The 15,742-nt window shown below is 40.0% G+C and overlaps 1 protein-coding gene across 1 annotated transcript in view; it reads right to left on the bottom strand.

The window, feature by feature from the left end:
* Positions 1-4,410: 4,410 nt before the first annotated feature.
* Positions 4,411-15,742, bottom strand: part of STAR (steroidogenic acute regulatory protein) — a 33,330-nt gene continuing 21,998 nt past the window's right edge. Inside the window, exons 5-7 of the mRNA XM_085634973.1 lie at positions 14,941-15,125; positions 12,701-12,794; positions 4,411-11,368 (exon numbers count right to left, since the gene is read on the bottom strand). Coding sequence (XP_085491099.1) covers positions 11,246-11,368; positions 12,701-12,794; positions 14,941-15,125 — 402 coding nt within the window. The 3' untranslated portion in view covers positions 4,411-11,245. The remainder of the gene's footprint in view (positions 11,369-12,700; positions 12,795-14,940; positions 15,126-15,742) is intronic.

The raw sequence follows: 15,742 nt of genomic DNA on the forward strand, positions 1-15,742 counted from the left end.
GGCATTCTGGCTCCTATGGAATTAATTCCTACAGTTAGAAATGCAAAATTGGGGGTGGGGGATGGGGGTCACGCGTCGCAACGAGATGGTGGCCTGGTGCTGAGCTCCGCTTGGACGCGGAGCTCTTTGCATGTTTTACAGCCTACATCCGCATCATTGGAGTTTACCGGATGTCTTCCTGATGCCTTGGTGAGGTCGGAGCGGCATTTGGAGCCGTTCCGACATTGTCAGCCCCTGTGGGACCCAGCGGCGGTGAGCATCTCTTCAGTTTAATGCAAGCGGGCGCCATTTTGTGCTTGCCATTCGCTGCTGCAGACTTCCTACTGAGGTAAAACCGGCGTTTTGATACTTTTTTTTTTCTTCTCTCATTGACAATGTAACCTTAACTGCTTTTTCAATATGAGCTGCTTTATAGTTTGCCTTGCTCATTTCTTGAGGCGCATTGGAATTCATTGTGCTCATTTTTAATGTTCATCACATGTGAGAGCCTCATATTTCATTTTTGACTAGCTACATTGATTCTCCCTATAAAGAAGAAGAGGAATGGAAGGAATTTTCTCTTTTTCTTCCTTTTCCATATTTCTACTGAGTAATTTTTTTATTTTTTTTGCAACATTGTGGGAGTGAGATAATGTTTTTCCTTGGTTGACTAATATTTCTTCTACATCCCTGTCCGTTTTTTGCTGTATGATTAATTAGCTTATTGACAGGTTGGGACCTTCTTAAGCTTGTGTCAACGTGTGGTCATACTGTGGTCTCTACAAAGAGTCCAACATTGCCCACACAAAAGTGAGTGCTTGTTGCCTTTTGTGTGGTCTGATGAATTTGAGGTATTAGAAACAGAGATCACTCTTCAAGAGATAACGGACGCCATTAAATCCTTAAAAAAATCGAAAGTACCTGATCCTGATGGTCTCTCTGCCGAATTATTTTCTACTTTTGCTTCTATTTTTGCCCCTAAACTCCTTGCTCTTTTTAACCCTTCCCTTGACGACTCTAAGGCATCTGGTTCCTTTATGGAGGCTTTGATTGTCCTTATTCCTAAACCCGATAAAGATCACACCCTTTGTAAAAATTATTGCCCCATTTCATTAATTAATTATGACTGTAAGATATTTGCTAAAATCCTCACCTCTCGACTTGAGAATATTATCCCACTATTGGTCAAAACTGATCAAGCTGGTTTTGTTAAGGGCAGATTGGCGGCGGACAATGCTTGTATGTTTGCTATTGTCATCTCCTTTGGGAAAAAATACAAGTCTCTCCTTGCAGCATTGTCCTTGGATGCCGAGAAGGCTTTTGACCGGATTAACTGGCAATTCATGTTTTTAAAACTCTTCAATGGTATGGCTTTGGACCGAATTTTATTTCTTATGTTAAAATGTTATATTCTTTTCCTCGTGCCAGTATTTTTGTGAACAACCACTTTTCTAAATATTTCCCTTTATATAGGGGTACCTGTCAGGGTTGTCCTCTTTCACCTTTGTTATTTGATTTATGTTTAGAACCCTTCCTTGAGCGCATTAGTGTTAATACACTTATTTCTGGATTACACATAACTCCATAGAAACCAAAATGTCAGCGTACGCTGATGATATTCTGGTATATACGTCCAACCCTTTTGCCTCTCTCCCTCCTTTTTTATATGAAGTTCAGTTGTATTCCAGTATCTCTGGATATAAATTGAACTTCTCAAAAACAGAGGTTCTACCCTTGAACTTCCTCTGCTATCAATATATGTTTAATGATACTAACTTTACCTGGTGTCCCACAAAAATAAAATATCTTGGTATTTGGTTTTCCTCTACCCTGTCTACCACAATTAGTTATGCGTTTAATGCACTCATTACCAAATTACAATCATTATTTCTTTCTTGGTTCCCCCTTCATTTGTCATGGTGTGGTAGACAGGATACTATTAAAATGATGATTGTTCCCCATGTCCTTTATACGTTATCCATGTTACCTTTTCGGATTCCTGTTTCATATTTTTCACAAATTAACTCTATTTGTATTAAGTTTTTATGGAATAATAAACATCCCCGTATTGCCCTTGTGAAACTCAAGCGTCCGAAAACAGAAGTTGATGTGCGTTTTCCTGACTTTAAATTATATTACTCAGCATTTTTAATTCGTCAGTTTTTTGCCTTAACTTATGACTTTGCTGATAACCCTTTCCCTCACTGGATTGTTTTTGAACGTTCCCTATTAAAAGATTTTTCTTTTCGAGCCATCATATATATGTCTAATTGTACTGTCCTATCAGATAATCCCATTCTGAAACATTCCCAACAATTATTATATAATATTTTGTCAGATGGTCTCGATCCATACCAATGATTTTTTGTCCTCTACTGTTTGGTATAATAAACTTATTAAATATAGACATAAATCATTGTACTATAAACATTGGAAGGAGAAGGGAATTATATTTATTCATCAGTTGAGCCTTCATAATTCTGTTATTCCCTTTTCCCAATTGCAGTATAATTTGCCTAACTCATTTCTTCACAAGTACCTTTTACTATCAACTGCTTTGCAGTCATATCTAACAGTTAATGACTTTCCATTACCTTCTCCCTCACTTACTCCTCCCACACCGATATATAGTATTTCCCAGGACCATAAACCTAATGCTGCTTCTATGTATAAGATGTTGTTATTGCCTGTTACTGAACATTCTAACTCTCATACTGAATTACTCGGGGAAGTGGACTTATCTTTATCGCTTTCAATTTCTTCCTGGGATAAATTTTGGTTCAAGTTATTCAAAACTTCCATTGCAGCCCGCATTACTCAATCCCTATACTTCATTTACAGTAGAGCTGTTATTCCTCCTGCATGTATTTCCAAGTTTTCCCCTACTTCCTCTTCCCTTTGTCAGTCCTGTTCGACGTCCACTGGGACTTTAATTCATCAATTATATGAATGTTTGAATGTATTGAAGTTTTGCCACTCTATTTGGTCTAAATGTATGAAAATATTTCAATGTAATATTCCATTATCAATGCAAAATGTGTTTCTAGGTTCAGCCTCACCTACATTAGATGTTTCTTCTACTATTTCTTTGTTGTTTGATCTTTTTATTGCTTTAGCATTTAAAGTGAATTTGTCCTGCTGGAAAGATAACTCTAAATTATCATTGGTAACTTGGTGGAGCTATATTTGTGATAAACACAGAATTGCTAATGTCTCTTCTCTTTCCTTATCCCAGAAAATGTAATCTGGCCTATTATGGTTACCCTTTACTTCATATCTTTCTACATATGCACCTGCATCTTAGCTTTTATCTTATTTTTCATCCTTTCTCTTTTCTATATTCCTTTTATATTTTGTATCTCTCCTTCTTTCTTTTCTTTTCTCTTTTCTCCTAAATTATTTACCCATGTTTTCTTCTTATACATTAATTGTTGTATTTTGTTCACAACGTGTTCATTTGCTTGATACTGTTTTTCTTTTCTTCTTTATCTGAAAACTTAATAAAAATTATTAAACAAAAAAAAAAGAAATGCAAAATTGGAAAACATTGGCATTTATGTATGAATCTCACAAGTGTTTTTGACATTCAGGGTTGCTGTTCCCTGACTTTTGATAAAATCTGCTGCTGGCTGTCTGGACCACCTTGTTATTGATCCATTTGGTGTGTTGATAAACTTGACACCATCTCTCCCTTAGCAAGTCAGGATGGTCTCATTCATTTTAGCGGCACTGCGTGTAGGAGGGAGGCTTTTGGGGACCATTGTCAATAGAGGTGGCAACTCTGTGTGACTGGCTGCTTCGCACATTAGATGGCAATAGAGATGACAGCACCTTAGTAATTCTCCTCTGTCAATGCGATGCAAGTCCCATTTATATCTTTATCCAAGATGATAGTGTAGTACCTATGGGAAGGAGATACAACCCATACCTTCTGCTGAGAAACTCACTTTGTTCTGTGGCATTTGTATACCCCAGTTGAGCTGTGCTCATCCAGTGGATTCAATAAATGATCCTTGCACTCGGATTCACTAATCTTGTTGATCCAACGAACTGTGGTTGTGTGGCTGCTGGCCTTTCTGTCTAAGGACATGGCATGCGTTCAACATATGTTATCCAGGATGTATCCAACATTAGTGGAAGTGCAACGTAATGTACTTCTCCAGATCAGTTTTAGAGATGGTCGACCATTGATGGAGATATGGAGCATCCGGACTTTCATCAGAGTTCCTTTAATTAGGAGTATAGTAGAAAAAGATTCAAGAGAGCCAAAAGAGGTTTAATTCGGTATTCTGAAAGATTTGCTCGCATTGCAATTTAAAGCTTTGGTTTAATTCTCGCCTCTCTAATTTAACTACATGCAACTCAACCAATGACTCGGCTCGTCCTTGTATTATCTGTGTGGATTTCATTAGGATAAAGCACAACACACACTTGAAGCATAGGAGAATCATTTTATTGATGGAGCAAATCAATACACAATGGAAATTCACTTAGTCGCAGTAGGTCCTGCAGTTTGGCAATTAATCACAAGATTCATGTTTTGTTAATCAATGAGCCCATCAAGCTATACGGGAAACATGAAATCTAATCAAAGAGAAGAGGTGGCTGCCATATTGGGGGGGGGGGGGTGTGTGTGTGTGTGTGTGTGTGTGTGTGTGTGTCTGTGTGTGTGTCTGTCTGTCTGTCTGTCTGTATGTCTGTCTGTGTGTGTGTGTGTGTTTGTGGGTGTGGGTGTGTGTGTCCCCAATAGTCTTCGAAATGGAAGCAATGAAGGGATGTATGTGTAGTACAATGCTATGGCTAGAAGGATGTCTGAAGCTTCTCCAGCCACTTCATAAGTGCCTCTAAAAAAAAAAACAGCCTTTTCCTCATGCCCTTTACGCAAAATATGCTTTTTTTTAAACAGTTTGGAGTTTTAAATAGTGTAACTTGAGAGAGAATTATAACTATAAATGTCATTTTTTCTGAATTCTTTTTTGATTATACATACCACCACTCCCCAAATTCCCTTAGATGTTCAAGGACCCTCACTTATGTTCCATTTAAAATTTTCAAACATAGTGAGAAAAAAGCTCATACTTTTTGATCTTCCCCTTCAAGTTACCTACTTTTCATATCACATACAGTGGTTTGCTCCCTTGCAATATTTTACACTGCATATAATCATGACAAATTGAGAGGCACGACAGTACACATGTCTGTACTTCTAGGAGGATATGTCTGCAAGCCCCACTCCAGATAGCTTGCGCACAATGCTTAACAAATTTATGAGTAATAGTAATAGTAAGAGGAAGATGATAACATTATTTTCTGAATGGACTGTAATCCAGATACCTGTTACAAACCGTACCAATTTCCCCCGTTTCTGTAGGTGATTTGTGGTGTGGGACAGCGGATTGTAATCAGAAACAGGCCACTACATGAATGGGTAACTCAAAGCCCCCCTCCAGTTGATAGTGTCATAAACAAAGAGCAGGGTGATTGGGTGCCAACCCAGTACACCCTATCCATCTTTGCATGACTTCCAAAAGAGTAGGTTCAGTGGGCACAAGAATATTTTAGAATACGTTTTGAGAGGTCAGTGGCTTTGGATTAAACCCCGCAAGTATTTCTTCTGAAAGTACGGCCTCCGTTTGGGGGCAGCCTTTCAGCAGAGTGGACAGCCAGGATTGCTGAATTTGCAGAGCAATAGGTAATAGCAAAGGAGCATGGAGTGGAAGGCACAAGGTGCATCTCTATAACGGTGGGTAAAGCCCAGAAGAGCGGTACACCATGAGGAGTCTTGGTATTGAACTCTGTGGATACATCTTCCCATCTTTTCATGCTAACCTCCATGCATACTAATTGAGGTGATTTCACATCGCAAAAGAGAATTCTGGCCACGTTTGTAGACATGTACGCCAAAATAACAAGAGATGATTGCTGATTCTGAAAACTGAAATGACGATTTCTGGATACAATCATTCTTTATTCTACCTCAGTAATCCATTGCTATTTTTTTAAATTTTTATTTTTTTACTTTTTGCATGTTTAGCATGTCTATCGCAAAACTAGTAGGAGAGCAAGAGAGGGCTTATTGGACATAGGCAAATGCTAGCACCAATGAGCAGGAGACCTCTCTACAAAAGAAGTTTATTGCAGTAGAAGCTTCTCCAAAATGAGTGCAGTACATAGAGCAGGGTATAGGAGATGGTGGATAGAGGGCAGGAAACTGCATTTGGAAAAGCACAAAATTGTTTTTTAACCTAACACTTATTTAGAAATTGAGGTACAAGGAGATAGTGGATTTGGCCATAGTCACTTTATTTTTGGTCACGTGCTAAAGGTGGGATTAGAGTTTGGGTCGCGGAACAGAAAGTAAAGTACGAGCCCAATTCTCCTTCTCACCAGTCTAAGTCTTGCAATCCTGATGAGGAGAGAGTCCAGGGCACATGAAGGTTGCAGTGTTTGTGAGTGCAGACCATAAGGAAACTGGTGTTCTGGTCTTCTGCCAGTCTCTGTGTGATCAGTTGATCAAGGATGGCTTTACTTGTTGAGACAATGCGAGGGTCTCACAAGGAGTCAATGAGGAAATCCTCTAGCCGAGGACACATGAAATTTTACTTCTCAAAGACAATAAATTGCATTGTTTTTAGATCCAATGACATTCTGTGCATGTGCTAAAAGTTCATAAGCTATTGCTAAGTGCATTTGTGAAATTATTTGCTGTATGTGGCTCAGCTGTGCTAGCAAAAGTATGTTTTCATATATGCTGCTGTGATTGTAGTATAACTGAAGTAATTTGCTTTTTAAAAAAAATTACATTGTTATACAATTAGGCATTTCCCTATTAGCTATTGCTGTATGGGTTAGCTATGTTGGTTAGTGAAGGGAATGTTTTTTGTTTCATCAGAGTGAAGAGCTCAAAATCATTCTACACCACAGCCCCCCTATGGAGCAACCTACAGCAAGGAAGCTTTTAGTGATTTGTATTGCCATAATATATTTTCCTGCACAAAATCAATCCTCTGAGGCTTTTTGCTCTTTCTATGTGTCCTGTAAAATGCAGCCCAAGTAGAAAGAAACCAGGAGAAACTAATATATTTCTGCTCATTACACTTCCCCTGGGAAGGCGTACCATTTTGATGCATTCCCAGGTTTACTGGTGTTAGTAAATCAGGGAATGTCAAAAACAATGGGTGGATACGTTGGAACACCCATGCTCCACCCATAGAATGCCTTCCTAAGGCAGAATAATGCAAAGAAGTGACTTTCGCTGCCATGCGTTACTCCTGATTTACTATGCCACACAGAGCCATGAATGGTGGATCCGCGTGGCATAGTAAATCTCATCTAAGGGTTTGAGTTACCCTTGCGTCACATTGCATGATGCAAGGGAATGCAAGACCTTGATGAATCCGGCCTCAGAAGTCCGTGATCTGTTCAGCTTTCACTTGCATTGGTCAAATCTAGTGTTCAAGCCTTGCTACTAAAGTTGTCTCTTGGCTTGTAACCTTACAAAGCTCTTATTCTTATATAAAGCTTCTAGATATTTTCTTTAATGACACAAATCCTTCCTCTGCACTTTTATACATGATAATATGAATTAACATGAGCTATGAAAAAAAGTGTTTTTATGGCCTTAATGTGCTAGCACCTGATCTGAAACAGAGCAACTGTTCAGCACAAAGATTGGAACTACCTATATGCTTCTTCTGGAGCACGCTCATGCCGCATGGCCTATCAACAGAAGGTGAGCGTGCACTTGAGGACATGTATTTGCTGAAGCTCAGATGACATCAAAGCATCTTCAACTTAACAAAGATATGCCCCATATTTTATGCCTTGATTTCATTCTTTCTATTTTATATAACATACATAGATAACGTACACATGATATTTACAGTACACCGTATCTGCTCTGCACAATAAATACTTAATAAATAGCTACGTTCTCTAATCTTAGGACATTTTTTATTGACGGAATGTACAGAGCTGCTATTCGAGTGGCACAGAGATCTTTCATAAATAAATTGAATGAGGCTGAAGGCACTGCAGTGCAAAATTGGGACCCAGCCCATGCATTGCCACCCGCCTTTGGTGCCATCTCTGCAAACTAGAAGAATGAGAACCCTCACTCCTACTAGTTGTCACTATCCTAAGATGGCGCCACACTGTCTGAATGCTTTGTGGCAAACAGGAGGTCCGCTTATAAATAAAATAATAAAATAAAATAAGCATATTAATTCAAGCATTTTACAATATGTTGGCCCCAACTCTAACAAGCTCTTTTCAAAAGAATTGTGCCTGGTTTACAGGTCAGTGGATCCTTAAAAGAGCACCCGTTGCTTTGACAGGCTCCTTTGGGCTTTAAAAAGCAAATACGAATTATTTGACGTCATGCTTTGGACCACACTAACTCACTACACTCAGTCTAATACACGGGGATAGATCGCTACATCTAAAAATCTTTATCCATCATAGGATGTGAAAATGTCTACGTCAGAGGTCTAATCAGGTGCTTTGTCTACATACAGCACAATATTCCGTATTTCACATATAAAGTAGCTCATGAGACCAGTTGAATGGGGGTACTAGGGATACTACAATCCCTGAAGTAGGTCATAAAGGATATATCCTACTGCTTTTAGAGCACAACATTGTATGTTGACTACAGTTGCCAATTATTGATTCCCTTACTGAAGCACTTTTTGTGCACCATGTATATTTGCAGAGACAAATATTGTACGTCAGTTACTTTAGATGTGAACTTTGAAAGTTTTCTCTGGTGTGATGGTCAAGATTGCTGTATTGATGCTAATTGAAAGAATATCCAATATGACAAACAACCACAAAAACTGCTTTCAGTGCAAGTGAAGGCATGATCAGAGTGACTGTATCCTGTATTGATTTAGACACAGACTGGTGTATACGTTACCTAAGCAATGGACTTCAGCAGCAAGCATTGTAATTGTTGCTCCAGGTCAAAAAGGGCCTTCTTATATAAAGGGCCTTCTTCAGGTGCGCCACTGGAGTAAATGGATACGGCTTTGTGACAAAAGGAGGGGGTCTGTGTACCGAGAGTTTTACTGAGTTGCAAAATTGATGCAAAATTAGGATTTCTAGAAAGCCATGAGAACTGATTTGACATATTTTAAATCCATGGTTGAGAAGAGACCATGCCAAAGGGTCGAACATACCAGTACAGAGCTATCACGCTAAGCACGTAGGAGTCAGTGAAACTTGTTAGTTAAATCTGGAACACATTCAACAGGCAAAGTAGATGAAAGAGTGCCAAGAGGTCCATAAACCAGGAATAGAACCAACAGGTTAGGAATATCCTGGGTAGAATCAATAAGCAAAGCAGCAAACTAAGCACTTAAGGGTCAGTGAAGCTAATCCGAAAACCTGCCAACAAGCAAAACACATAAGACAGTGAGTGCCCGCATACCACCATATCAGGAACAGTACCAGCTGACCGGGAACCTGTGGGACAATGTCAACATATAAAGCATCCAAGGGGCAGATAGAGTAGATCAAACACGTCAAAACTATACCAGAGACTAAGGACAGCAGGAGGACAGCAAACTCCCTTATCATGTAGAGACAATACTAACAGATGATGCACATAACAGTGCCAAAGTGCTAAACACCTAAGGAGAAGTGCCTTCAGATGTAACACATTTTAATTGTACAAATGGGCTAAGCACACAAGGAGCAGTGCCTTAGGATAAAGCACAGCACACCGAGACCCAACAAAGAAAGCACATAAACGGTGCCAAAAACCTAAGCACATCAACAACCGTGCCAAAGACTAAACGCATCAGGGAACGCATTCGATGGAACCTTCCTCCAACAGCCTGAAGGAGTAGGGGCTTTTGAAGGAAGGACTTTATGGCATCAGCCAATTTAGTGTGGCCCGTGTTAAGGTTTTTTTTCCTGTCAGTCTCCTCCCGACAGTAGGGTACAGGAAAAAAAATAATGAACCCCACACCCTGCAAGAAACCTCACAGGGATTGGGGATAATGACTTTATTGTTTCTCTAACTCAAACTCCCACTTCGGGAAATAGTTTTCGAAAAACAAAAAACATTTGAAAAGTTGATTGCCAGTCATCATGCCTGACGGCACCGCCCATTAATCTTTTCATTCGTTGACAAGAACCACTGGGTCAGCGGTTCCTGTCATTTTTCAAAGTTGTTCGCAGGGCCGCCCGACAACTCTAAATTTGATGGGCGGACGTGCCTCTGGGTGGCGGATGTAATGTCCTTCACTATTTTGATGGTGTACCCTCTATCCACCAAACTCTAAATCGGGCCCTAAGTATGCAAAAGTCAGTGAAACCAGTTAAGCAAATCTAGAACAGTGCCATCAGGTGAGGAATGTGAGAAGGTGCCAAGAGGCCCCTCACACCAGGAGTGAATAACAGACTAGGAACCTCCAACGCAATGCCAACAAGCAAAGCATTTAAGGAAGAGTGTAAAAAGGCTAGCCATATCAAGACCAGAGTCAGCAAGCTGAGGATATGAAGGACAATTCTAACAACATGAGCACAGAAGGAAATGTGTGAAAGTACTAAGCACATAAGGAACCATGCAGTGATTTTGAGCACAGCAATTGAGGCCCTCCCAAGTTAAGTATATAAGAACAGCCCATCAGGCTAAACGGCTGAGTAGCTAAACAAATTACAGAGAGAGAGTGCAAACTAAGCACATAGTGACAATGCTAACAGACAGAGAACAGCAAGAAAAGACCTAACAAAATTAGTAAAGAAGGGACATTACAGATATGCTCAGCACACCATCATTCAGGAAGGAGCCGCAGCACATCAGCGATTGAGCCATACAGTTAAACATATGGCATACAGCACAACACGGAAACCAACAACAGTACCAACAGCATGGTCACAACCACTGGAATCGTTTTGGCATTGCCTCTCCTCAAATATGCATCTCCATACACAGACCTCCTCTCAGGTTTCCTTGGAAAGATTTGATCATCTGACTACTTTATCTTTGTAAGTCAACAATTCACTAGTTTAGGAGACTTTGGCCCTGTTTTAGAACACTTAAATACTGAATGATGTAAACTTTGTTCTTGTTAAATATTTTTCTTGCCCCACTTCCTCCTCACAGCTCACTATGATCAATTAACATCACTCAGATGATGGAATAAGGAGACAATATTCATTGTTTCTTCCTGAATGTGAGGGTGCGCGGAAAATGCTTTGTGGTAATTTGCGAAACATGGTGTCTTCAAAGCAATGTCCAAACACCGATAGGTTCCTTTCAGCAGATGTTGAGTGCAATGTTGCTGGTGCTGCTTGTGGTCATCCGCTTGCGAAGGTGCTTGGCGAAGTCTATCTGGGTTTGTGATAGGACTTGGTTGATGATTGACTTGGGTAGCCATCCCTTTGGGAAGAAAATCAAAAGTATTCATGGTAAGTACCTTTAGAATTGAGCATTAGAGTGTGCAAGGTTATAGTTCCTTCAGTACATGGCCAGCTCCCTTGCCTCTTCAGGGTCCAATAAATGTCCATGTTAGGAGAACATCCTAACACTCAAATGAACCACTGTCTACATACTACTTACATTAAATGTTGGATGTGTCTTCCAGGTTGGGAAGCATTTTGTGCCAAAAATGCATATAATTATTAAGACCAGTTGGCCAACAACTGATAAAAATTGTGACTTGTTTATTCTGCAGTAGTTGTACCACTTGCTGAACATGACCTTCTTTAAAAAAGCCTTTGGCGGCACCAGCATGGTGGGGACTCGCATATATAGCTAGAAATTTGTTTTGCTGAAACACTCTACTTTGTGAGCCCCAGCCCTGTAACTAGATTAATAACGACTTCTCTTCAAGCAATGTGTCCCTAAACCTCGGTCAACCAGCGCGCATGCTATCTATTCTATGTTTGGGGCTTATTTATGATCCCCTTGGAACACTTTTGCGCTGCCGTAGCATCACTTTTCGTGAATTAGCGGTGGCATAAACAATGCACCACATTGTGCCATATTTACAAAGTGACGCATCTAGGCAGATGCGTCACTTTGTAAACCCCTGAGCCACATTATACCTGCGTCACATATAATGTATGCAGGGTGGGTGTTCCCCTACAGGAAAGCGTCGTACAAATGGCGCAGATTTTACTGCGCAAATTATAGGACGCCACCTCATCAAAACCTTACGTCTGCCACATAGCAGGCGTAAGGATAAGTGCAATATATATAGGCCTCCCCCTTACATTGCTGGAGTTGCATCATGCTTACAACACAACCCAACAATACGTGAGTTTTGCGCTGACAGATACGTCAGGATTCCTGACGCATTTGTCAATCCTTGTGACATGGAGCACCGTACAGTAAATACGGCACATCCATGGAGTTGTAAGGAGGGCGTAGTGAAAAGTGTTGCATCAGTATTTTACCACAGCATTGCAACTCTTTCATAAATGAGGCCCTTTATGTTTGGTGCCTCTGGGTCCTGGAGGATTAAAGGTCAAGGTATCAAACCTGCCTGCTCCTATGGGAGATTGGTTGTAACTGGAACAAATGCGTACTACTGGCCTCTATAATACAGGTATCAGCTATGTATGGGTTCTGTTTGTTCTTATCTAGACAACAACAATATGTACTCAAATTCTGGGAGTGATGGAGCCAGAACTGCATAATCCGAGAATCCTACAAAATATCACAACCTTGATCTAAGTACCACTCTTGCCTGGGAGATTCCAAGCTCACCTTCAGGTCGATGCTGAGAAGCCAGGTCAGCTTGGTTTGAGTAGGATCTCCGGCAGAGGGGTGAAGTACCATGCAGGTAGGGCCATTCTCAGCTCTGCAAGAGGTTTAAAAGGACAGACGGACATATCACTCCATACTGCAAGCTTGTGCATGCTAGGGTTGCCACCTCTGTGAGAGTTTAAAATCAGTCCTTACTGTTCATCATAGTACCATGTGTATCTTTTCTTTCCCTAAAAGCTCTGCTGCTTATTCCAATCATTGCAAGCACATTCTAAACATTTCCACCAAAGTTAACACTTTCCACAACAATTCATTTAACTTTGTTTTTGAGGTGCCATTAGAAACCCTCGTAAATGACAACACACAGAAAAGAAAACACACTATCCACCAATCAGTAAATGCAGCAGCAGTCCCTTGTAACCGCAATGTAGAGAATACAGGAACCTGTCTTCAAAAAGAAGCTTGACAGTGTAAACCCAATCAACATGGATGGCCACTCAACAGTGAGCACAGGCGCATAGCCTCAAAATGGCTGTTATGAAGAGGAAACCTATGTGCAAGATCTCAAAATGAAATAAACAACAACATACCCCTTCAAATTATATTCACAGCAAAACTGTCTCACAAAAAAGATAACACTTTTCTATAACATTATTTTGTTTTATTTTCAAAAATATTTATCTTTTTCAATTAATTAATATCCATAACTTGTCAATAAATACATATGACTATACTCTTCATCCAAAAGAGAGAAGTCTCAAACATCGACGAAGCTGTACACTTAATCAAGGTACATGACTCAACAGCTAAGAATAAATAACATAACAGACACAGAAAAGAAAAAAATACAGAATCAAAAAACAAAAACAATTGTAACAAAGACAATACATAACAATAATATACATCAAAGACAAAATTGTTTTTGTTTTTTGATTCTGGATTGTTTTCTTTTCTGTGTATGTTATGTTATTTATTCTTAGCTGTTGAGTCATGTACCTTGATTAAGTGTACAGCTTCGTCGATGTTTGAGACTTCTCTCTTTTGGATGATGAGTATAGTCAAATGTATTTATTGACAAGTTATGGATATTAATTAATTGAAAAAGATAAATATTTTTGAAAATAAAACAAAATAATGTCATAGAAAAGTGTTATCTTTTTTGTGAGACAGTTTTGCTGTGAATATAATTTGAAGAGGTATGTTGTTGTTTATTTGATTGTGTTTCCCTGCTTTTTCTCCCCTTGATTTTGATTTTACAGGGACCCTCTGATGTATAATTGGTCAAGATCTCAAAATGGCCACCATGAGTTGAAGGTTTGGGTGGCTTCGCCCAAACTGGTGCCAGTTGCTGTTCAATCTGTATTATCTGATCCAGGAGAGGGAGGGGGGGGGGAGGTGCCCATTGGGTTTTCTAAGGCTGGGGAGCAGTGACTGAGCATGTTTGAGACCCATGAGCCTCAATCCAAAGTAACAGGGGTGACTAGGACACCACATTTTTGTTAAGTTTCATCTAGGAAGACAATCGGACACGAAAATGGCTCCCAAATTTGAATCATTATAATTTCAGGGAATGCATCTAGCATGCGATTGGGTCAACAGATGAAAAGCTTCCTTTCTCTCACGAGTCCATTTTATAGGGATTTTGAGGTATGTAGCATAAATTCTGGAAAACTAATGCACATTTACAGATCTGATCATTTCAGAGTGCCTGATAACGATTCAGTTTGGCAATTTCCGTTTTGTAAGACTTCAGTTATTGTCTGTCAAAGGTTTTCAAATAAAGTGAAATAAAATCCAAATTTGACATACAGATTATGCTCTGTGTTCTTATTGTGCAAACACTGCGTACTGTCTTAAGACCCTTAGAACAGAGATGGACTGGTCTATAGAGGAAGATTTGAGGGGAGTAAGGCTCTAGTGCCAGCTTCTCAATATCAGGCGCAAAATAACCTGTGAGAAACTGGGATCCATTTTGAAAGACCTAGCACCATAGAAGGGATAAAAGGCCCGTGCAGATGCATTGACATGTGCTGTCCATGCAGGTCTGTGCCACTTTTACAGCTGTCCGCTATTCTGTGGAAATGTTCTTGATTGCCATATAGGCCAGTCTAAGTCGAAGTCTAGCTTTCATGATGCACCTACTTCACCTTGATTCTCACTACATGTGTGCAACATCCACACCTTGGTTTGCTGAAACCCTCTCATGGGAAAGAAACATTTGGCAAGCCATGTATTCTTACCTTATCACTCCTTTCTGTTCAGGCATTGCACCAAATCTGGTGGACATGCCTGCCAGTACGCAGGTGGAGCCTCGTCTTTTACTGCAACGCACGCTTACAAAGTCACGTGGTCCCACGAGGTTACCCGCTGTCTCGGCCGCAGTCTCATGTGTGATCATTGTGTCTTTCCCAATCTTCTGAAGGATCTGTTGAATGTTTCAAGACAGAATGTCAGTCCATGTAGTCTAGATATGGGTGAGAAATATTTTCACTCCCCTTTTAAAGTAACAACAATACAAAAATACACTTTTCCTTTGGCTCTTGGTTGGACCCTTTTTCTTCTACAACTAGAATATTACTTATTGATATGTTTATTTCTGAATTTTAATGTGTTGTGTGTTTATTTTGCTGTATCTATTAAACAAGTATTTAAAATCGCATCCCTATTCTGAAGTGCATCTTCAGGCAGCTGGTAATTATGTTTTCTGAAAGTCCCTAGACTGATGCAATGGATGGTCACATGATACCTGCTGCATACCTTTTAATTATTGTCTTTATATTATGCATAGCAGCAAGGACTGAGGGGCATTCAAGGAATGAGAGGTTGCTCCTACTTTATAAGTCCCCTGATGGGTGGTTATGTAAGGGACCCTAGGATTGTCTTAGAATATTTTTAACGATCCTTGCCGAAAGGTACCACCAGTGGCATGCTTCATCATCGGATCCTCACCCATTGTACCTAGTGTTAGTGGGTGCGCTCGACACAGTTTACTTACAACTGCATCAAGCGCACCCACTCACACTATCATTGTGATAAGAATGA

The sequence above is a fragment of the Triturus cristatus genome, chromosome 11, assembly GCF_964204655.1.
Source record: "Triturus cristatus chromosome 11, aTriCri1.1, whole genome shotgun sequence".
NCBI lineage: Eukaryota > Metazoa > Chordata > Amphibia > Caudata > Salamandridae > Triturus > Triturus cristatus.